General features: G+C 32.5%; 1 protein-coding gene across 1 annotated transcript in view; it reads left to right on the forward strand.

Moving 5' to 3' along the window:
- Nucleotides 1-25,848, forward strand: part of LOC145242858 (protein dachsous-like) — a 237,304-nt gene that overhangs the window by 164,933 nt on the left and 46,523 nt on the right. Inside the window, exon 6 of the mRNA XM_080105973.1 lies at nt 9,760-12,101. Coding sequence (XP_079962099.1) covers nt 9,760-12,101 — 2,342 coding nt within the window. The remainder of the gene's footprint in view (nt 1-9,759; nt 12,102-25,848) is intronic.

Below are 25,848 nucleotides of genomic sequence, written 5' to 3' on the forward strand. Positions count from 1 at the left end.
AGCACGTGCATCAGGTCTGTTGCCAAGGTCGTTGGAAAGATGGTGGGATCCTTCTACCGCTCCAGAGGATATCTCACTACTGATGCAATTCTCTATCTATATAAAAGCCAAGTACGTCCAAGGATGGAATACTGTTGCCATATCTGGGCAGGAGCTGCTAAAAACAGCCTATCCTGCCTTGACAGAGTACAAAATAGACTTCGTGGCTTAGTGGGGGATGCCCTTTTCTCTACCCTGCAACCTCTCTCCCACAAAAGAGACGTTGCGAGCCTATCCTTGTTTTATCGTTATTTCCATGGCAGGTGCTTGTCTGAACTCCAATCCCTGGTCCCCCCTCGCCAATCTTTTACGAAAAACACCCGTCTAGCTGAATCCACTGTGAAAAATTTCCCCCACTCTATATCTGTGCCTAAATCAAAACGCGGATTCCATGAACAAAGCTTCTTTCTTAGAACTGCACGCCTGTGGAACTCTGTTCCGTCTGCCTGCTTCCCTCCGGACTACAACTTGGATGTCTTCAAGTCAAATGTTAACAAATTCCTAATGAACCGCCCCCTTAATTAAACACTTCATCAAATCTCCACACTAACGTAATGTACTTGCAATAACCCTTATCCCTGAGTGGCTTCCGGGCCTTGATAAGTGGTGATCACTGTGTAAAAAAAAAAAAAAAAAATGTACATATACTAAAAGAAAAACCAGAAATTGCTAAACCCTAAAAGATTGTATGCTGTTATTATCAGTAACTTTTATAAGTGTTGCTATTAAAAATAATATTGTTGAAACAAAAAGAAAGAAAAAAAAAAGAAAGAGCACCATCACTGTGATGTTTACTACTGCTTTGTGTTATTTGCACAACAAGAATCCAGTTGTTTATGTGATGGAGCTGCTGCCTCGATAACCTACTTGAGCAAAATAATTAGTCCACTGCATGTTTATAAAAAAGGCAATATAAATGATGCAGAAGGTGATTCTTAATAATAATAAAAAAATGAGAAATATAATAATAATAATAATAATAATAATGGTAATAATAAACTGCATAATAAGCGAATGCAGTAAACTAGACCCTCAAAATATAAAAATAGACACGATCAAATGGAGAAGGCAGTACACTGAGAATTATGCAGACAATTGTATCTTGAACACCTAAAAAAATGATACAAGCACAAACCGGCAGCAGTACTTGAAAATAAAAGTCACAAAATCCTATAGGATATCGATATACAAACGGATAAACCCATCCAAGCAAAAAGACCAGATGTCATAATAGTTAACAAGAAGGAAAAGTCCTTCCAGATTGGAGATTTTGCCGTTCCAACAAACCACAGAGTAATGATCAAGGTAGTTTGGTTGTTTTTGTTTTACGGCATATCAACCCTTTTCGGGTTATTTAATGCCGAATCCAAAGATTTTGAAGAAAAATATTTTAATAGAATATATTTGTTGTTTTCAAGTCGGTTTCTATTCAACCCATAGTTGGGATCCTAACAGGTACTACCACTCCGGGTCAGAGTGGACCTGGGAGCAATGGTAATTAAAGGGTGGCTCCACACTCCCCAAAGCCCGCAAGCTGGGGCCTCACCACTGGATATAGTTTAAGGTCATATCCAGGACCAATGATCAAGGAGACAGAGAAACGGAGCAAATACACAAAACTGGCCAGAGAGCTGAAACAGATATGGAAGATAAAGAAAGTTAAGATAACACCAATAATAACTGGAGCACTAGGAACAATCTCGAAAAATTTCAAAAAAAGAAAAAAGAATGAATTATGAAAGATATTGGAATCAGAGGGATGGCTGAGAAGATACAATGAATAACAATAATGAAAATGGCTGAAATATTAAGGAAAACTATTGAGTGTGGAAAAACTAATGCATATGATCCACAGACAGAATTTACAGACATACAGAAACTGCTACAGATGTAAAACACAAAGAAACATCACATGGAATCATGAAAACTGAAACTGTAGATTTGTAAGTTAACCCTAACCCTGCTCTCTTGCCCCACCTCCCCTTTTGTGTCACCATAAACTGATGCCACACTAAATAAGTGAGGAGGGTCAAGGAGAATGGAAAGACTGAGGAGAGAAAGCACTAACCAGACCACCACTGAATGAATGCAAAGAGGACTGGGACCTTGGGGGGGGTTATTGCCACCCAAATCCCAGTAAAAACCAATGGTCGCTACCAACCAGAAATCAATGGCAAGCGACTATTGCGATAACGCAAACTAATTTGCAAAGGTTATTGAAAGAAGTGGTAAGTACCGGAAATCTGGAGAGACTTGTCACTCAGACTACTGGGAACACCACAGATTGTTTTCAGATAAAATTCTTTGATGATGGCCTGTTTGAAAACTCCTAGTGAGTAAAAATAATAAAGACTTTTTTTAAGCATTCAAACAACTGAAAATTACAGACGATAGTGGGAAGAAAAATAACGATTCTAAAGCAAAAGCGTAGCAGAAATTTCAGCAAACTTTTTTTTTTTTTTTTTTTTAAATAAAAGAAACTTTGTTCAGCTTAAAAATTATTCCACTTTGTTATTAATTTGGATGGAGAAAAATAGAATAGATTAGAAAAATCAAGATGAATTTAATCGTATTTTGTAAATTTAAATTCAATTTTTCTAAAAAGAAAATTGTTTTTTTAGAGTGAATTAACGCATCTAAAAAAATATCCGTTCTTGTCTTTTTTTAATCAAAATTCAATGTTCACCGAATTTGCTACTCACTGTTAAGGTTTCATTAATCCTCATTACTAGATAATTATTCTTTTAATTAAACTGACACAAACCCCATAAACTGACCTTCTCACCTAAAACACACACGCATCTAATCGTCTCAGTCTCAGTTGGTAACACACAGAATGGTCATTAAGAGTCTAAGAAAAGATCTATTTTCTCTCGTAAATCAATGCACTCTCCCAGCTGATTGGTTAGTGTGTCGCCCGTGTCACTCAGTGGGTGGGGGTGAGTGGCATTGATTCACAAAAGAAAATAGATCTTTATTCGTGACTGCTACATCACCCTCTGCTTAGGCGGAAAGCAGACAGAAAGAAAAGTAGCAGTTGTAAATAAATATCTTTTCCTTTCGTGAATCATGCCCCCCATTCCCACCCAACGCTTACCAATCAGCTGGGAGTGCAGATCATTCTACGAGAAAAAATAGATCTTCAGTTGTGACGGCTACAGAGGATAGAAAAAAAAACAAAAAAAAACGAGGAGGGACAGCATCAATCATACCTTTACTATAAGAATCCAGAGTGTACTAGAATCTTGGGTAGGCTGATTGGCACTCAAATTGCAGATAAATCCAATGGTCAATGTCTGTAGAAAATGGCTGTTGCGATAATGCAAAATGATTTACAATGGTTATAAAAAGAATCAGAGAGTAATGGAAATTTGGGGAAACTTGTCACTCAGACTTCAGGGGACACTACGAGTTATTCTCACTGAGTAATTACTGATAATGACTTGTGTTAAAACTTTAAGTGACTAAAAATTATATGTAGGCCATCGAGATAGATGATGATGATTTCTGTTGGGGTTTATTCATGAAAGCACAGGTATTCAATGAATGCGATGCGAGACACTAGAATTCTCTTCTCAATAGATTTTGTATTCTTGCCTTCTTTCCTTCTCAGCTACTTTAAGAATTTGCTGTCTGCAATTATCCTCGATTTTCATTGGTTAACGTTTCTAGGTCATTGGCACTGGTGTCCATAGAGCCAGAAATTCTCTTTGATGTTATCCTTGAAGCATTTTTTTTAGGAACACCCAACTGATCAGATAAATGAAAAAAAAAAAAAAAAAATGGTAGTTTTTTTTTTATAAAGACTCAAAATTGTGTGATGTTTATAAAATATAAAAATGTCTCCAACTTGGCTTTTCAATTCATTAATATCATCTCTCATTATCAAAAAAGGAAAAGTATTTTCTCATAGCTGCACAACCTTGTCTCAATATCTAGGTGATATTTAACGCATTCCTAAATTGTATGTATAATGAATTATGGAATTTATTTGGACTGCTATTCTCATCTTAGTTGTTCTTTTCACAAGGTATCAACCAATGTAACCTCCAGGGTTGTGTAGAGAGGAAGTGCTCAAGCACCTGCCCATTTTACTCATTTTCAAAGTGCCCTTTTCAGAGGAATGTATTATAGGCTTGTGTCCCACCATTACTATATTTTTGCCGTTTTTTTTTTCACTTGAGCACCTACCCTGAAAAAGTTTTCTGCACGTCACTGGTTACCTCAAACCTTCAAGTGATTTGATTATTCTTAATGGAATGTGTTCTGATGAACGCATAGCATTTGTGCCCCCCCTCGATGTATATATTCCCAACTAAGCTGAAAAGCAGCAAAATCCCACTCCTTAACTGTTGATTGAGGTCTAAACAAGCATTCTACTCTAACAATTTCTTCCTTTAGACTGTTAGATATTGGAATTCCCTTCCTGTTTCTTGCTTTCCTGATTGTGCTAACCTGTAGTAGTTTAAATGTAATGTGAACAGACATCTGCCTTGTTTGAGGAGTGAAAAAAAGTGTGTATATATATATATATATATATATATATATATATATATATATATATATATATATATACACACACACACACAGACAGAGGCGGCAAAAAGAAAGTCTGCACTTGTAATTTTTTCAAAAACTTCAAATTTAAGCTAAATTTAATGTAACCGTTTAAACAAACTATACCTCATTTGATTCGCCTTTTAGTCTTCTATAATTTTACCTGTTCATATTTGACTTTTAATTGAAATATTCTAGGGTTCACATCAATTTAAAAAAATAACTTCAAATTGAGGAAGCAAAAAGAAAGTCCGCACAATGGAAAATTGTTATTTAAATGTAACTTTAGGATATTAATGCAACACAAATACAACAAGAAGACAATGAACTAGTTAATATTTACTAGCATAGCCCTTCTGCAATTTGACAGCCTGCAATCTTTTGGGAATTTCTTGAATTAGACTGCAGCAATACTCCAGGGGAAAGGGTATCCTACTTTTCTTTAATTTTTGTCCAAAGTTCTTCCAAATTTGAAATCTTATTATTGCATAGCTGTTGCTTGATGTAATGCCATACGTTTTCGATAGAATTGAGGTCTGGAGATTGTGCAGGCCAATCCAAACATCGAATATCCTACTCTTCCAGGAACGACATTGCCAGCTGTGTGAATGGGAGCATATTAATGTACTTGGTCGAATTAATTTGACCTTGCAAGCGAACTATAGGGCCTGAACCATTGGTACTAATAATGCCCCACACAAACTGAACCTCCACCACCTTGCAGTGTTGAAACTGAGTACCAAGGATTAAATTCTTTGTCTTTCCTCTGACGGACATACTGCCTAGCCAAAAAACACTTTTGACCAATATGAAGAGTCATGATCTTCATTGCATCTGATGAAGTCCAGACGATGCTTTCTGTTCTTTATAGAAATCATTGGTTTGCGTCTTACAACATATTCTCGCAAATTAAATTCCTTTAATCTGTTCTTGACAGTAGGAAGAGAGCACTTTTTAACAAGATTACACTGTTGTTGGATTTGGGGAGCTGTTTCAAATCTGATAGCATTATCTTCGCTGTTAGAAGTAATTCTACGATCAGATTTAGGGGCATCACAACCATGGTGGTGTTTTGATGCTTTTGCACAGTTTTCTGTACCGTTTTCTCATCACATTTAAATCTGCGGCTGATTTCTCGATTAGATAAACCAGAAAGGTGCAGATTAATGAGCTCCTGACGATCACTAAGAGAAAGTCATGGCATATGGACTGTTATGTTGTATAACCTGGAACAACAATAGTTACGATTAGAGATGCTTTGTTGCCTGTTGGTGGATATTTTAAACTGATTATGGGGCGATTATTCAAGCTGTTTTTAAGCGAATTTGTTGCTGCAGACTTTCCTTTTGCTTCCTCAATTTGAAGTTATTTTTTAAATTCATGTGAACACTAGAATATTTCAATTAAAACTCAAATATGAACATGTAAAATTATGGAAGACTAAAAGGCGAAAAACAGTTACATTAAATTTAGCTTAAATTTGCAGTTTTGAAAAATAATTACAAGTGCAGACTTTCTTTTTGCCGGCACTATATATATATATATATATATAGATATATATATATATATATATATATATATATATAGACATTGTCTCGGCAGCCGTGTGAAAAGCATATCTTATTTTTCTTTTATTAATATTATTGGAATTTTTCCCCTTTTCCTTGTACATATTTGTGAATTATTCCATGGATTTCGGCCTTTTGGATTATTTTGGACCATTTTCCAATTACGTGATTTCCTTGGATTTTACTTGTGCAAATGGAAATTCAATTAATTTTCTTGGAGTTATATTTTTGGATTTTACCGTCCTTGGATTATTTACCTTTCACCAGACTATCCATTCACGTGTAATCACCTTTTTCTTCACCATATTCCCTCTGCTTCACTTTTTGTTATCAAGTAAGATCTTTGACTTACTTGCAGTTTCATCAAATACTTTTGCATGCAAAATCCGATCCTCTGATGAGAAGGAAAGTATTTCTTTGAGCGGATTAAGGACTATCCACTTATCAAGTGTTTCCTTTTCAGATTAAATATGTTTTTAACTCTTTCTCAAAGTGTTTTTTAACATGTTTTATTAACTGTTTGCTCTTATATATATATATATATATATATATATATATATATATATATATATATATATATATATATAACAGTGTTGGGATGTATAATCGGAATCAGAAAAATTGGAATATTTGAAGGTATTGGAATCGTAAAAATTTGTACCGATTTTCCGATGCACAAAACGATTCTTTTAATTATCTTTTTTATTTGATTTAAAGCAACATCTTCTATTTCTGGTAATAATGATAAAATAATATTTCTTGATTTTAAACGACTAGTGAAGCTGAAATTGATAGATTGTCCCCCACAAGTATATTTTTACATTTAAGAAAATATCTGCATATTTAACATGTGTGTTTTTATGGTAATTGGAGAAAAATACAACTATATAGTTAAATATTTAGATTTATAAAGAATCAGAATCGGTAATTGTATTGGAATCAGGAAAAAAATTGGAATCGTCCCATCACTAATAATATATAAGGTTTATCTTTTTTAACTAGGGAATCTGTGTATCAAACTTGGGGACTTATACAGAATTTTAAACAGAATTCTTTATTTAATCCATGTAGGGAGGTTGTTTTTGTTCTGGCAATCATGATGAGGTAGAAGTGTTTATTATTTTATTATTAGTTATTGTCATCTGTAGCGAACATTGAATATTCAGCACTCAGTAGATGACTGTCACTTTGAACAGATTGATACTAAACGCCTTTAACTGTTGCGGCACAGGTCTATGTATGTATTTATTGTTAGTCAAAATTGTAGGACAAAACCAAAATCTGAAGAAGCAATATTAGTTTGTAATGATATACATGTTTTCGAAGTTTGATAAATTCTACAGAGAAATAAAAAAAAAAACAAAAAAAAAACAGTGCTTGTGCAGTATAATGGGATTTAAAAAATATACATTTTAGGTAAAGACATTATTATAATGTATTTACTTGTCATGTTGAAATTAGTAAAAATCCCCAAAGTTATGAAAAATGATCGAGTAGAAAAATAATTACAAGTAAAAATAAAATTTATGACATTATAAAAATTTTATCATATTTGTTAACGTTGAAGACTTAAAATCCAGGGGAGGTAACTGCAGTAGTGATGTGCAGGGAACTTTTTTTAGGGTAGGTGCCTAAGTTACAAAAAAAACGGTGTCTTGGTGGGGCACAGAACTATAATACATTCCTCTGAAAAGGGCATAAATGCTCTACAAGGCCAGGAACAAAAAAACAGAATCCACTACAAAACAATCAAACCAAGTATTACAGATTAATAAAGATAAAGGCAAGATACATCCTAAGATGGAGTACTCTGAAAGGCAAGATACATCCTAAGATGCAGTAGTCCAAAAGGCAAGATACATCCTAAGATGGGGTAGTCCGAAAGGCAAGATACATCCTAAAATGGGGTAGTCCGAAAGGCAAGATACATCCTAAAATGGGGTAGTCCGAAAGGCAAGATACATCCTAAAATGGGGTAGTCCGAAAGGCAAGATACATCCTAAGATGAGGTAGTCCGAAAGGCAAGATATATCTTAAGATGGAGTACTCTGAAAGGCAAGATACATCTTAAGATACACTGCTGCTACATCTGTGGATTTGCTACTCAGAGCATTCTTTCTTGCCTCAGCATAGTACAAAATCTTGGCAATCTAGTGAAGGATTTTCTCTTTTGTTCTTTACAGACCCTTTTCTCAAAAGAGAGACATTGTCAGTCTTTCTCTACTCAATTGTTAATTGCATGGAAGATGCTAGACTGAGCTCTAATCTCTGGTTCCTCCTTTGTAAAACATTCACAGCAAGTACTGGTCTTCTCAAAACAATTCCAAAGAACTTTTTTCATTCTTTGTGTAAAGCGAGATTTCCATGAACAGAGTTTCTTTCCAAGAACTTCCCATTTGTGGAACAATACTATGAGGCTGCTTATTTCCAAACGACAACATGGTCATCTTCAAATCCAATGTCAACAAATCGTCCTCATAAGTAATCAAATTTTGTTCATTCCATTTAATTTCAATCCTCTCACAACATTCTTCATCATTAAACTGATAATCTATCCATCTGATGAACCCTTATCCTCGAGTGGATTTTGGCCTTGATAAGTGGTGATTTCTTAGTTAAAAACTATTTTTTTAAAATAGATATTGTTTCATCATTAAAAAAGTCTGCAAGAAGGATTTTATTTTTGTCTATTATCAAAGTGTATTATCTTTTATGATACTATATTTTAGTTTTCTGTCCTCAGTCAGTGAAATGAATCCTTCTGAACTGAGGTAACTTATTTTTATCCAAATTCAAAGTGCTTCTTTATAGAGAGCTGTATTTTCCCCCACATTAAAAATTAATCTTGTGTCTATCTGGGAAGGCGAGTAAATGTGAATGATCTACCCACCTCACTGACCCTCGAGTGGCTTTTGATCTTGATAAGTGGTGACTCATTACTAAATAAAAAGATTCCTAAAGTGAAGTACTAGCTGAATGCATCTTTAGAGAGGTTTCGCTGCCCTCTCATATACAACACCTGGTATTCATTCTGAAATGGTCACTCATCTGGCACTAGTCAGGCTCAATATTGCTTAACTTTGGTGACCTAATCAGAACTAGCAAGTCAATATGAGGATTTAGACTTGGTTTTTAGTTAATTCAATCTCTATACATCCCCTCCACCCCCTCACATCTTTAATTGAAGTAAGATTTCTATCAAATCTTTGAATATCTTGTACTTAACCATCATATTTTTCTTTTTTTCTATTTTAAATAGTTTTTTCTATTTTTTCTATTTTAAATATTTCTTATGTTTTTTCTATTTTAAATATTTTTTCTATTTTAAATATTTCTTATGTTTTTTCTATTTTAAATATTTATATTTTTTCTATTTTTTTTTCTATTTAAAATATTTCTTATGTTTTTTCTATTTTAAATATTTATATTTTTTCTATTTTTTTTTCTATTTAAAATATTTCTTATGTTTTTTCTATTTTAAATATTTCTTATGTTTTTTCTATTTTTTTCTATTTCAGCTGTCATAATGATTTGACGCTGTATTTCACCAACTCGAGGAGTTTCAGCTTTCCAAAATCGCAACCCAAGTGAACTATGTTGATATCGGTGTTTGCGGTATTGTCTGCTGTGCATTTGTGTCTTAGTGCAGACCTCACTTACTATGTGGAGGAGGGAAAAGGACCCGACACTTTCATTGGTGATATTGCTGCCGACTCGAACGTGATGGACAACATTCCACCTCAAGATTACAACCTCATCAAGTTCAAAATTCTCCAACAGTCGGGCGATGGAAACTTCAAGCTGTTAAAGAGCACCGGAAAACTTTACACGGCACGGATACTTGATGCCGAGTATTTATGCAAAAGAAACAAAGAATGCTTTGAGATGGTCGACGTGGCCGTCCACAAGGCAGGTTCGTTTATGCTGGTGAAAGAAGTCAAAGTGGTGATTGAGGATATCAACGATCATCATCCAACTTTTCCGGAACGCCAAATTGATATGCAGTTTGAAGAAAATGATAAAAGAGGGACAACTAATTGTATTCCAAATGCCATCGACGATGATATCGGAATTGATAATTCCAGAATCGATTACGAACTCGTGAGGAATATGAGTGAGCCATTTAGTTTGGTTGTTTCGAAACGGATCGATGGCACTTCCAAGTTGTGCATTCGCCTCGATGATGATCTTGACAGAGAACTAACAGATTCTTATCATCTGCGTGTGATTGCAAGAGACAGAGGAAACCCACCCAACCAGGGTATTTTGGATATCAATATTCTGGTGAAAGATATCAATGATAATTCTCCTCTCTTCTCTCAAAATGTATACAATGTCACCATAAAGAACGAACCAAGTGAAATGTCACCCATTGTGTCATTGTCTGTGAGAGATCTCGACGCTGGAAAAAATGGTCATGTCCGGTTTCACTTCAGTTCGGAAACTTCTGATCTTGCCAGAAAACACTTTAAGCTCAATGAAGTAACTGGTCAGATTTTCCTTCAAAGAAAATTCACATCGGAACGAGAAGTTTTCCACAAGTTGTACATTGAAGCGAGAGACGAGGGCAGACCACCGCTCAGTTCCATTGCAATGGTTGTCGTAAACGTGAGCTATCGGCAGAACATTGCCCCCACGATTGATGTAAACTTTGTCTCACGATCTGCAGGAAACACAGCCACTATTTCTGAAGATATAAAAGTCGGCAGTTTTATTGCTTATGTCAAGGTCACAGACCACAATGCCGATCAGAATGGTGAAATTAATTGTGACCTTGACCACGACAAATTCCGTCTGTTGAGTTTAGGCACCAAAAAATACAAAATTGTTGTAAAAAGTAAAATTGATCGAGAAACGGAAGACCGACATTTTATAAGTATCATCTGTCAAGATCATGGAACTCCCCCTCTGCGTAGCATCACCAATTTTTCTGTAAACGTCTTGGATGTCAATGACGTGAGGCCACAATTTTCCGATAGGACTTACAAATTCTTTGTTCGCGAAAATCAACCACCAAAGTTCCCTATCGGCTATATCAATGCAACGGACGCCGATCTTGGTCCTTCAGGTATGTTGACATATTTTATGATGACCGACAATAAACAATTCTTGCCATTTAAAATATCCGAGGATGGTCTGATTTCAACAATCATGTCCCTGGACTATGAGTTTCAAAGCGTGTACAAATTCCAGGTTTTTGTAAGAGACAATGGTATCCCCGCATTAAATAACACTGTAGACGTTGTTATAGAAGTAAATGATGAAAATGATAATGCCCCATATTTTACATTCCCAACTGTAAACCCTTATACTTTAGACATCCTCTATTATCCGCATGAAACAAAGAACATTACTGTCTTGAAAGCGTCAGACAAAGACAGTCTAGAAAATGCATTTCTCAAATATGAAATAATTGGCGGAAATAAAGAAAAAATATTTACGATCAATCGCTATTCAGGTTTATTAACTTTCAGCCACGCGCCTACTGCAAAAGAGGCTGGTTCCTATGAGCTCCAATTTATCGTGAAGGACAGCGGTATTCCTGTCCTCTCCGCATCCACCAACCTAACTTTAATACTTACTGTGAGTAACACAACTTCTAAAATGTTTAACTCATCACGCACTAAATCAGCCAATAGGGTCCATCAGTATTTACTCATTGTTATTGTGATGGTTGCCGTCACTCTGGCCGTGCCGATCACGGCTGGCCTTTCTATCTGCTGTATCCGATGCAACGACAGCAGAAAGACTCCACAAAATGGCGGCATAAAGTTTTCTAGAAAACAGTTTAATAAACAGAAGGATTTGATAGTGCATCCTCATTTGGCAGCCGCTTGGTCAGAAGTCCCCGTTGTGAGGGCCACCAGCTCAAATTCAAACACAATGAGAAAAGGTTCTACATTAACGTTGAAAAAAGCTACAGATGTGATATATCAGGTAAGTAATCTCTTTTTTCTTCTTTTTTATTTCAAGATTTATCGAAAGTAAAGTTATTTTTTAAATGCTTCAAGAGTTGCTGTTCATCATTCAGTCTGTCATGCTTACATTTGAAATAGCATTTCATGTTGGTCTGTCACATTTATAGCTGAAATAACATTTGCATTGCTAAGCATACACTAAGTAAATACATCTCTTTATCTGTGCCTAAATCAAAACTTAGATTCCCTGAACAAAGCTTCTTTCTTAGAAGTGCACACCGTGGGAACTTTCTTCCGTTTGCCTGTTTCCCACCTGACTACAACTCTTCAAGTCCAACATAAGCAAATTCCTTATAAACCGTCACCTTAAGTAACACTTTATCAAATCTCCATTACTAACGATTACTACGATATTATCCCATTGATTACTGTACATGCAATAACCCTTAACCCCGAGTGGTTTCAGGGCCTTGATAAGTGGTGACTACCATGTAAAAAAAAAAATAATCTTCAATATAATAAAATGATAACAAGTTTTCGCTCGTAACTTCTGGCATAATAGGAACTTAATAAGGTAATTCTTATGCAAAGCTTCCTCACTCACCATTCCAAACTTATACGTTGCTAAGCACACACTAAGTAAATGCATTAAAAAAATAAATTTGTTTCAATATCATTTTCAAAACAGAGCAGTATAACTTTCAATGAGTTTAGATTCTTTTTTAAAATCTCATCTGAAAGCACTCCATAATGCCCATGCAATCCATTTTGCATGCCAAGATTATATATATATATATATATATATATATATATATATATATATTTTAAACAATGTAACTATGTATGCTAGTTAAAATACTTGAAATGATTATATATATATATATATATATATATATATATATATGTATAAAAATAAAATAAAAATACCAGCGATGGTTGACGTTATGTTGTTTTGAAAAAAGAAAAACCGAATGAAATTATAAAATAATCAACGTTTCGTCCCTATTTCAGAGGACATCTTCAGGATATTAAAAGGAAAAATGCAAAAAAAGAAAAAGATCATAGACCATACGAAAATGAGAAGAAAACAGTGTTTGAATCCTACCCATATCAGGAAAGACAAACATATGTGTGTGTATGGGAAGATTGGGTTGTTCAATGTCTATATATATACTTTTAAAATGCGTTAAATAAATATGTACACTTTTTTTTTTTCTCTCTCTCTCTACACTTATTCATTTTCTTGAAATATTTAAGGATTAAGGAAAAACGGTTAACCAGGATCTGTTTTGATATTTTGTTCTTTGATTATTATTTTCCCTATGCTAGGGGCTAAATGATAGAAGCCCTTTCTTTGCATAATAGTATTAGTGTTTAATATTAGTGCTGATTCTAAAAGTCTTCTTTTAGCTCTATCACATATTTTATAATTTTCACATGATCTAAATTAAATGAATGATCATATTCTGCACAATGGCAAAAGAGTGCATTTAGGGTGTTTCCATTCCTTATATCTCTTCTGTGTTCGTAAAGTCTTAGTTTCAATTTACGCCTATGTACGCTTGTTGACAGTTGTTACATGGGATGGAATATATACCGGCGTCGGATGTGAGGGTTTTGGGAGAGTGCTTGGTAGTTTTTAATGTTTGTTTTATTGTTGTGGAAGTTTGTATCAATTTTTCCTTTTAATATCCTGAAGATGTCCTCTGAAATAGGGACGAAACGTTGATTATTTCATAATTTCATTCGGTTTTTCTTTTTTCAAAACAACATATATATATAACACAGGGGGAGGGGCACCTAGCATTACGTGGTCATAAAATATGCTTAAATATATTTTAATTCATCCAGATTTTGCATATATTATTATAGAGTCAATTCTCTATTGATTATTTCATATTATATTGTACCTAATATATAGTAATGATTTCAAAAGTAAAAAAAAAAGAAGTGATTTGCGTGTCATCAGCCAGAATTGAAACAGAAAGTAAAATTTTAAAGCAAAAAATGGAGACAGACAGACATACGTAGTGAGTTTTATAAATGATTACAATGAATAAATATGCAATATTTTATTGTATTTATTGTTAATGTTTTTACTCTAATTTACGTGAGTAAAATATTTTTATTAAAATATTTTAGCCCCTTAAAAAATAGTTGACCCTCTCTCTACAAAATATATGGCTTTTGAATCGTAAACTGCTTTGACTATTTCTTGAGTAGAAAAGTAAATATATATAGATATTTGTACAACAAACTTTAAAAAGAATCTTGTTTAAGAAGTTTGCAAAATGAAATTGGAAAATCTTATGGCTTGCGAAAATAAAGTGTTTCGTGATCGAACAATATTTTTTGCAGGAATTTATTCCTATTTGAGTCAAGTAAATTATTTTGAGTTGAAAACAAACAGCGTCTAAGTTCTGTTTTTGTTTCTCCCACAAAGAAACAAATACGTTTTCATGATGGAACAATATTTTTCAGGAATGAATTTCTATTTTAGTCATGTAAATTCTTTTCAGTTGAGATTGCACTCAGTTTATAGTGGTGATTTAAAAAATGTATAAATAGATCGATGCAGCTTTCATTACAAAACTTCATCGGCACCCAGCATTTGTCAGTCGTAAAATATGCTTAAATATGATATTTTCATGTATCCAGATTTCATATATATTATTATAGTCATTTCTCTATTGATTATTTCATGATATTGTACCCAACTTAATAAAGACTTTTCATATTTATCTGCGTAATTATACTTTGATAATTATGTTTCAGTTTGAAGAAATATGGTATAATAAAATTATGGGGTATTCGTTCGTGCCTGACCTCCATAGAATGGAAATATGTCACAAAGTTTAACAAGGTTTTTTAATATAGATCCACAGAATATTGTGATAAGTGTTTCAGTGTGAACAGGTATGGTATAATAAATTATGGGGTTTATCTATTTTATTTTTACTTTCATCATATTTTGCTTTGGTTTTGATACCCCCAAATTCGAAGCTATCTCTTTACAACCCTTCCTTTTCATAACCTATCACACTTTCATAAATCAGAGTCCATTTTCTGTAGGCTGTTTATGAACCCAGTCAACGATGGGTACTTTTACTAGTGTATTTACAGTTGTGATTTCAAAAGTAAAAAAAAAAAAATTATGACTTGGGTGCCATCAGCTTAAATCGAAACCAAAACTGATAGCAAAACTGTAGCATTAAAAGCTGGACCATCGTCACTCGGATATGAAATCATTAAAAACAAACAAATGTACAAAATGTATAACGATTTGCGCATGTGTAGTAGTTTTAGTTGATTCACGCTTGGCAAGTTATGATTTCTTTCAATTTTGACCCCCCTTTTTTGACCATTTAAAGTTATTTTAACCAGCTAAAAATCAATATAAGAACGGTCGACAAAAATGTGATCATTTGAGCCATCTTGCCTTGTTCTGTGACCTACCTTTTCAAAGGAGATACAATTTTTAAAAAATTGAGACAGACGGACAAACAGGCATAATGAGATTTATAAATGAGATGAAGAATAAAAGTTGGATAGAACTTTATTATATCATCAAATTAATAAGGAGGGAAGAGGAGAAAAAGAAAAAACCTTCTTTAGGTAATGTCATTTTGAAGTTAAATGCTTTTCATCAGAAGTTAGATTCATTTATCTCTACTCTTATATAAAAGTCACTTTGTGTGTGTGTGTGTATATGAGTTCCTTCCTCAGAGGTTCTTAAATGGCTGAGTGGACCTTTTGCAAATTTTACACAAAACTAATTTATATGTCTGGCAGTGTTCTTAAATATGTTTTGTACAGAAATTCATCTGATAAGTATTGAAAATTGAAAAAATCCGATCTTAAAAATAGTCTTTCTTCTCTTATAGATAAAAGAATTTTTACAGGGGAATATTTTACATTACACCATTATTATTTCCCTTGGCCGGTGTAACATAAAATATTTCACTGTAAAAATTCTTTTTTTATCTATAAGAGAAGAAAGACTATGTTTAAGATCGTCAAGCTCTAATATCAGCTGACATGAGATTGTAAACAAACACAAATGGAATTTGATGAACGACATTATCATTATTATTTCTTAATTTTTTTTGAAAATTAGTTCACCGGGCAAATTAGTCCTCATAATATATAATAATCAATAAAGGATTGATTCTATAATGTATACATAATCTGCATAAATTAAACTATCATGTTTAAGTGTATTCTACAACCCAGCAATGCTGAGTGGCCAGCTAGTTATATATCCCCAAAACAGTGTTTCATGGTAAACAACTGCTGATCTCTGAAATAACATTAGGACTATTGTGAATTCATGAAAGCAAATTGATTCAGTGATTGTAGGAAAGTAAATGACTTATTGGCAAAATAATTTTCCAATAAAGAACTAAAAAAATTTTTTAATTAGTTTTAAAGGTTGAAGAACTCCTAAGACTATATATATATATATATATATATATATATATATATATAATATAAAGCTGAACGTCTTTGTGTGTGTTTGGTCACGAATAGGGTCCTATATGGTTTACTATTATAGAAAACTGATTACATATAATGATAGAAGATGTATCGAGACACAGGAATGGGTATGTTTGATCTGGCATAATGATGATTCATTAAAATTGTGGGGTCTGCGTACGTGCCTGGTCCACAAAGTATGGAAATAAAAAATTTAAAAATTAAAAAAAAAAAAAAAACGTTTACAAGTGTTTTTCATATAGATGTACATAATAATACTTTGATAAGTATGTTTAAACTTAAATAGGGATGGTATAATAAAATTGTGGGATCTGCGTTCGCACCTGGCCTCTATAGAATGGAAATAGGCACAAACTTTAATAAAGACTTTTCATATTTATCTGCGTAAGTATACTTTGATAATTATGTTTCAGTTTGAAAAAATATGGTATAATAAAATTATGGGGTGTTCGTTCGCGCCTGACCTCCATAGAATGGAAATATGTCACAAAGTTTAACAAGGTTTTTTAATATAGATCCACAGAATATTGTGATAAGTGTTTCAGTGTGAACAGGTATAGTATAATAAATTATGGGGTTTATCTATTTTATTTTTACTTTCATCATATTTTGCTTTGGTTTTGATACCCGCAAATTCGAAGCTATTTCTTTACAACCCTTCCTTTTCGTAACCTATCACACTTTCATAAATCAGAGTCCATTTTCTGTAGGCTGTTTTTGAACCCAGTCAACGATGGGTACTTTTGCTAGTGTATATATATATATATATATATATATATATACACTAGCATTTCAGCCTGACATTGCCCGGGTGTTTGGAGGTGTATGTTGAGGAAAAAAATAAAAATAAAGCAGTCAATTTTTTAAACTTTGACCCCTATTATCACCCCTTAACATTTATTGTTTTGGGCTCAAATCAAGTTATTAAGTTTGATCCATGTCCAAGGAACCTATATCTAAAATTTCAAGTGTTTAGACCCAAAATTGGCAGAGGAGTTTGGTAGAGTTCTCAAAAGTCAAATCGTTCAACTTTGACCCCTTAACAGCCAAATTTCTGGCCAAACACAGATTACAAAGATTTTCCCAAATCTCAGTACCCTGTATATCAAATTCCGAGTCTTTAAACTGAAAATTGACAGAGTTATTGCGTAGGTAAATGTACACACACAGACACGTTCATTTTTATAAATTAAATAAAAATATATACGCATACATAAATATATATGGAAACAATTTTGTGTTTACTGTAAACTTTTTACGCAAATATTATGCAAGTATAAATCATGTAGAATATCTGCATGAATATAATTACACTTAATAGTTAACTAAAGATGATTATCCCATTAGAAAACCGAACAAACAAATAGGGAATTAATTAAAATGAATGTTTAAAAGAATATGCAAATTAGCTAGATCTTTTGCTAGTGAATGCAATTCCACAACCCATATATAAGAAAATTGTATTTTCTTTTTAAATAAATAGAAAAGAGGGTTTTTAATATGAATATCAATACACACAAAAGAAAAACGAATTTATAGGAGTATAGAAGATAGATATACACTCACACACACATCCTTTCAGAAACTGTTTACGATAACAAAGCATCTCTGTCGAAACATCTGATGATGCACCTATTCAACACCAATTCAATAGCTTAACACCTAAAACGTAAATATCCCTTCCCTTCCTTTAAATTCCAAAAGACTTCTCGTTGATAACATTATGTTAGAACACATAAGCAGCAAACTAAAATTACAAGTATTTGATGCCCTACACATAAAAACAGAAACCATAAAATAAAAATATAGCCACCAATAAAATTACTTTTCAATACATCCAAAACATTTCGAAACACCTATGACGAGACTGGATGGACACATCTTCAGAATATTAGTGCTTACTAACTTATATCCAGTCTGTTGCTCGAGTTGCTGCAAAAAATGTTTGGATCATTCTACTGCTCCAATAAGTACCTAATTCCTGATGCAATCCTCTACATAAGAGTAAGATACATCCAAAGATGGAGTACTACTGTCGAGTTTTTACTCAAATTACTCTTTCTTGTCTTGTCAAAGTAAAAGTCGACTTTGAAATCTAGAGAGGAATAATCTCTTCTTTTCCCTACAATACCTTTGTCATAAAAGAGAAGTTGCTAGGCTTTGTTTATTCTGGCATCATTTTCATGTAGAACATGTTACCATGGGGTTGTTTCCCTGTGAGCTACAATCTTGATGTCTCCAAGCTCTATGTAAAAAGAACACCTTTTAGAAACCGTCCTCCTAAGTTTGTTCATCCTATTCAGGATTCTTAATGTTCTGTGATATTTTACAGTTTTCTTTTCAATCGAAACATGCAATCATAAGGCAAAGAGAGAGAGAGAGAGAGAGAGAGAGAGAGAGAGAGAGAGAGAGAGAGAATGTTACAATAACTGTTCTTACACTCAGCTTTCTTTTCTATTTTCGGTTAACTAAGTTATCTTTTCGGTTTCCTTCAAATGTCATCTTGCTGATGCGGACATGACAACTAGATTGTTTTTCAAAATATATGTCAACCCTCGGTAGCGACAAAGCTTGTAGCAAACATCATTTACATTTTTATTAACCGTATTATACAATCAGCACACAATTCCATTTGCACGCCATCCACCACATTCTCTCATCCAATAACTTGACTCCCCCCCCCCCTCCTGGCCTTTTACCCAGGAACAAAGTGTAATTCTCTGAACTCCATCCCTTGCTTTCATTTTTTCTATCACTTAGATACCACTCCTATTTAAAAACTGACCTGCGTGTTTTTGATTCTGAACAAACTGGAAAATAATAGGTGGTCTATTATTTAGAAATGGTTCGGAGAGATAGACTTAGTAACCGTGTTTGTCTTTTTCTTTCTCCTACTTACTTTTTTATTCCAATGATTTTCCGTATAGATATCCATAATTAAAATTAAGCTGAAAAATAAATTTTCTATGACAAAGCAAACCTATATAGATAAAAAAAAAACCCCCCCAAAAAAACGCTCTACCCGGTTAAGAGGAATAAACAGTAGAATAAATTAAGAAGGTAATGAGTAAAGTTACATAGGAACCTTATTACATTATCAAGTCAATAAGGGTTACCCTTATGACTTGATAATGTAATAAAGTTCCTATGTAACTTTACGTTTTATCTATTTAACATATATATATATATATATATATATATATATATATATATATTTCAAACAAATTTGGGGATATCTTAAGTAGGATGGCCCATAAAGTAAATGTGGTATTATGGTAACTGAGAAAATTCTAGTTACAAGACCAATACCCCCCGCGCCCCCCCCCCATATTCCCCACACTTTTGATGGTCTTTGTGCATAATTCATATTGAATGTAAATTTTTATATTTTATTCAAAGAAATTATGCAAAGTGCAGTATCTGTTCTGGTATTGCACTTCATTCTTTTGTATTTGCTTCGTGAAGGAGACGTCCATCCTTCCAGACTGAGTCTATTTTTATTTTTGTCCTAATCCAGTGTGCTTCTTTTTGGAGAGCTGGATTTTCCCCACATTAAAAACCAACCGTGTGTATAACTCTGTCTTTTTGGGTAGGCAAGTAGCTAAGAACTCTGCCATAATGGCATATCAATCATTTTGTGCTAAATCACAATTAATTGTGGTTTATTTTAATGCGAAATCATAATTTCTTGTATACAATTAGTTGAATGCAAGTTGCTATTTTACTCATAGTTTGGGGAGAATATTGTTGATTTGCCTTGGTATTAACGTATAATTGAATACAACAGATTCTGCTGTTGTTCATTTTGAAAAGATTTTCATAGTTACTTGATTGAGGGAGAGGGCACACTCATTTTTCTCATTCACTCATGGTTGACATATTATTAGCATCAAGTATTAAGACAAACTTAAGACAAACTTAAAAATATTCCTATTTTATGAAATACTTTGATTATGAAATTAAAATAACCAAAATTCATCTCCATTTCTTTATGAAAAAGAACTTTTTTTTTTTTTTAATCCTGGCCAATGTACAGGTAAGTACAGCCAATAAATTAGCCAGGGTTCATACAGATTTTCATTATCTATTTTCAAGGACTTCTCAAGGCTTTTAAAAGTTTTTCAAGGCCTTCTTCCAGACAAAATTCAAGTTTTTTTAAAACAAAATTTGGGATTTGTTTTACAATCCACAATGGATCCAAAAAGTGATCAAAAATAAAATATATAACAAATAAATGTTACCATAGCCATTAAAAATTGCTTTGCAACCAACCCCGTATCATTTTTATTGTTTTTAAGTAGTTTTAAATACTTTTTATTTCATTTTAAATATTAACCCCCTTTTTACAGCTTTTAAATTTCCAACCAAAATTGATGGCATCTTGTTCTTTTTTTTTTTTTCTTTTTTTCGGCTTGGCTAGCCTCCTTTTTTTTTTTGGTGTGTGAAGAGGCATTCGTCCTCGGAGAATCCCGTCCAGCCAAGAAATTTTTTTTTTTCTTTAGAAGAAGAAAGTCATTTTTATTTATAGCCAAAAGCTCATATAAACTTACAGAGAATATAAATATTAATATTTATATAGTAATCCAAACAAATAAAAAAGCTCAATAAAACCAAAATAGATAATTTAACTTGTCATAAAAGAACACAATTAAAGACTGTAAATTATAATTTACAAGAATTTATTGTTCGACAGTATACTAAAATAGAAATATTATGACTTCCTTAATCCGTAGAGTTTCAAAGAATGCATTCTTTTCATCAAAGGAAAGATATTAGCAAATAATTATTATCGCGAAACTATGAATTTGCTGGTACTGGCATAAATTAAAACTGTATTATATGAAAATTACTCATATGTTAGTATCAGCAAATTAATAGCTTCAATTTTATAATTATTTGCTTATATCTTCCCTCTGCTGAAAAGAACAGATTCTTTGAAACTCTGCGGATTAAAGAAATCTTAATGTTTCTTTTTGAGTATCTTGCCAAACAATAAATTCTAGTAAATTATTAATTGCAGCCTTTACTTGTGTTTATATATATATATATATATATATATATATATATATATATATATATATGTACATATGCATACATATATACATATATATATATACATATGCATACATATATACATACACAGATATGTGCATATATATATATATATATATATATATATACATATGCATACATATATACATACACAGATATGTGCATATATATATATATATATATATATATATACACACACACACACACATCTACATAGATATGTACATACATACATATACATATGTACATATATAAAGGCTTCCTTCAGTCTTGACAGACTATGGATACCCACTGTAAGGGATGCCTGCGCATTAAATTTTTGTGGCAGGAGTTGCACAATCTCCAACCACACCTCTCCTGAGTCGACATTGTTGAATACCAGTAGCAAGTTGTGGTTCAGAACGACTGGAAACAATGCCGAGATAAGCGGATAGCACATACAGCGCCTAGAATTCCCAAATAGTCACTCATCTGGTACTAGCCAGGCTCAATGTTGCTTAACTTTGGTGATATGACAAGAACCGGTGTGTCAATGTGATTATACCGCATATGTATGTATATATATATATATAATTATTTTTTTACTATAATAATTAAATACCTAGTGTTTCATCCTTTCGGGAATCTTCAGTGCAGGGTGTCACGATTAATACCAGTCGAACGATTTGAACCCCACAACACGAGACATCTCTGGCTCGATTAGCGAAGACCTAATCCATTCGGCTATCATTAACCGCGTGAAATAACATTGAATTTAAACATTTTAATTTTAAATGTTCATTTACGTCAGCCATATATATATATATATATATACACGCATACGCATATGTATACAGTGTGTATACATATATATATATGTATATAGATATATACACACATATATATACATACATTGTAATTACAAAACATAACTGATTAATCATATTTAGGAATTTTTTTTTTAGATGAGAATTGATAATTTGTTCTATTTAAGAAGGGAGGATTTGGTCTACTTTTCAAGATTTCTACCTGCTGGCAGAATGAGATTAGTCTTCGCCACTAAATTAAATAAAGGGTTCTGTTTGAAATTCAGTAATGATTTCAGAATTCGACAAGATGCACTTAAAGAAGGTTGGAGGTTATATTAGTTGAAACATTGTGAGAATAACATCCAAAATTAAAAGATTAGTTTGAATAATCCAAATAATAATTCTATTAAGTTTCGGAATTTTAAAGATAAGGATTAATAATTCATATTATTTGGATTACTGTTTTCATCTTGAGTGTTATTCACACAACATTATTATCATTGATGTAACCTTATCATGGCTGACAGAATGAGAGCATACTATCCCCAAATGTTAAATAAAGGGTTCCATTCAACATTCCGTGCAGATTCCCAAGTTCCACAGAAATATTCCAGAGTTTGATAAAAAGATTCCCACATTCAACAAGAGACACTTTAAATATCCACACTAACGTACTGTACTTACAATAACCCTTATCCCTGAGTGGCTTCCGGGCCTTGATAAGTGGTGACCACCTTGTTAAAAAAAAGAAAAAAAAAGAACTAAGGTTACATTAACTGAAATGTTGTGAGCATAACACCTAAGATCAAAGCAGTAGTCCAAATAATGTAAATAATGTGTAATTAATTGTAATTCTGAAAATTGATGTCACCAAGTGCAGATCATACAACTGAAAAATCCAAAAAATTATACTACTCAAATGTTTGAACACTTGATAAACCAATATCACTTAATAATTAAAAACAAAGATGTTCAGAATTGTTCATTCTGTTTATTTCATCATAAAAAAAAAAAAAAAGATCCATTCAAGTGTGCTCATCTAAATTAAACCCTCTTCAAAGATTTATTTTTAAAGTTGACTGCAAAAAAGATCAAATTTATTTTTTTTTCCTTCTTTTCTAAAGATTAAATATCAAATCAATAAAATTCTGTGTTGAAAATGAGAATCTTGAACCCTTCCTGTGAGTTCCTATGACAGTATAATGTTTCAATGTTTCTTCTTCTGTTGTTTTGATATTGTACAAAGACAAGGTCATAAACATCAAGGACAATATGTATAATAATTTAATTTTATTTATACTTCAATACACATAGGAGCAACCAGACCCAGAATTTCAAAAATTACCTGGCAAATATACCTAGTGAACCAAGTGCAAGAAATATTCAAACAATTGTACCAAAAGGAACAGTCAGATTATTAAAAAGATCTATCAGTTGGAATATCTGTGTTAGTGGGTGAATGTTTGTCACCTGGTAGGATTCCCCATCTCCAGATTGAACAAATTGATAAAAAAAAAGAGAGCATTTAAATGTACAATTCCATTTTAACATTAACATGGAATGTAAAGTAAATGAATTAAAAAATAAATTTGTTTCAATATTTTTGTTTCATATTTTTTTAAAACACAGCAATTTAACTTGCAGTGTGTTTAGATTCTTTTTAAAAATCTCATCTAAAAGTTCTCGATAATGTCCATGTAATGTCGCATGTTAGCATCATCGAATATATAAAAGGCTATGTATCTGTCTCTATATTTTCAAACTCTATCTCCTCCAAAACTAACAGTCACAGAGCGGCGCTAGGGGCCTCAAATGATTGGATTTTTTACGGATTGTTCTTCTATACGTCTTGGGCTGGTTAAAATAGTTTTTAAGGGGTCAAAAACATTTTGTACATTCATCTTAGTTTATTTTTAATTTTTAATCGATTTATATATGTGTTACATTTGTACAGTGGTAACGTCACCAGATTTGAATGTTACAGTTTTGTTTTCGGTTTAGATTCTAGCTGACGCCATTCAAATATGTTTTTATTTACTTTTGAAAAACTGACTCTATAATAATATATACAAAATCTGAACGAAATATCATATTTATGCATATTTTACGATCGGTCACTCCCCCCCCCCTCCCTGCTAGTATATATATATATATATATATTTAAAATATATCCAAAAATAAAGAAAAACATTGAAATCAACAACATTGTCGATAGTGTTCAATAAAAAGAGGAAGATATTATTTTATTCAATTCAGATAAATAAAATTACAATTGGTTGCAGCAATAGAACTACTGTTTCGATCTAAATTCATCACATCAGGCAACCTTAGCTTCAAGTTGTTATTGAGGCAAGTCTTTAAGTAAAAGAAAAACAAGAGGGCTATTTTTTTTATTTATTTAAAATTTATAATTTCTATTGTGGGCATTAAACACACACACACACACACTGTTTCCAACAACAAAGCATCTATGTAGATTTCACTACTACAACTTTATTGAGACATCTGACCATGCACTTTTCCAACATTCAATAATCTAACACCTAAAAGACAAGTTAATATTGTTGCCTTTCCTTTAACAAAATCTTGTTGATAACATTGCTATATCAGAACATGAAAAGAAGTCGAACCTTACACATAAAAAAAACAACCATCAAGATTAACAAAACTCCCGAAATAAAAAAAAACATATGAAGAAAGTTGGCAACTACATTAAGCCAAACATTTTGAATATAACAATCGACATAATAATAGAAATCCATACACTTTCTGATAAAGATGAAGATGTATTTATTTGTATATTTTTATATACAAAAATATACATCCATCCCATTACACAAAAGTGAAAGTAAAACACATACTTTTGTTAGCCTCTAGACAAAATAATTTCAAGTAGTCAGGGAGGAGGATCGAGAAAACAAATAGCAAGTCAGACAATCCTTGCCACCTGAAATGAATTCAGAAAGAAATCCTTCATTCTAAATAGAAAGTCAATAATAGGTGTTTTTTTTTTTGTTTATGTCATTAGAAATGATAATTATATATAAAAAAATTAAATTATTTTAGATGAATATTAGTATAAACATTGGCAGATTTAATTTTGCTGTACATCATTTTTGATGGCAGGTATACACTAATATATATAGTCTTGGAAGTTTTTTAACCTTTCAAACTATATAAAAAAATTATTTTTATATAGTTTTTATCATTTGTATAAAAAACTATTTAATAAGTCTGCAATCGCTGCATCAACTTGGTTTCTTGGATTTTACAATAGCCCTAATGTTATTTAAGGGGTCATCAGTTGTCTACCTTGAAACTGTTTTCGGGATTTAAAAACAAAACAGTATATTAAATCATGGCTCTCCAGCAGTGTGTATCAAACACCACCTCCCTTAATCACACGAAAAAAAAAAAAAAAAAAAAATG

The sequence above is a fragment of the Euprymna scolopes genome, chromosome 21, assembly GCF_053919585.1.
Source record: "Euprymna scolopes isolate OS-2025 chromosome 21, ASM5391958v1, whole genome shotgun sequence".
NCBI classification, from domain to species: Eukaryota; Metazoa; Mollusca; class Cephalopoda; order Sepiida; family Sepiolidae; genus Euprymna; species Euprymna scolopes.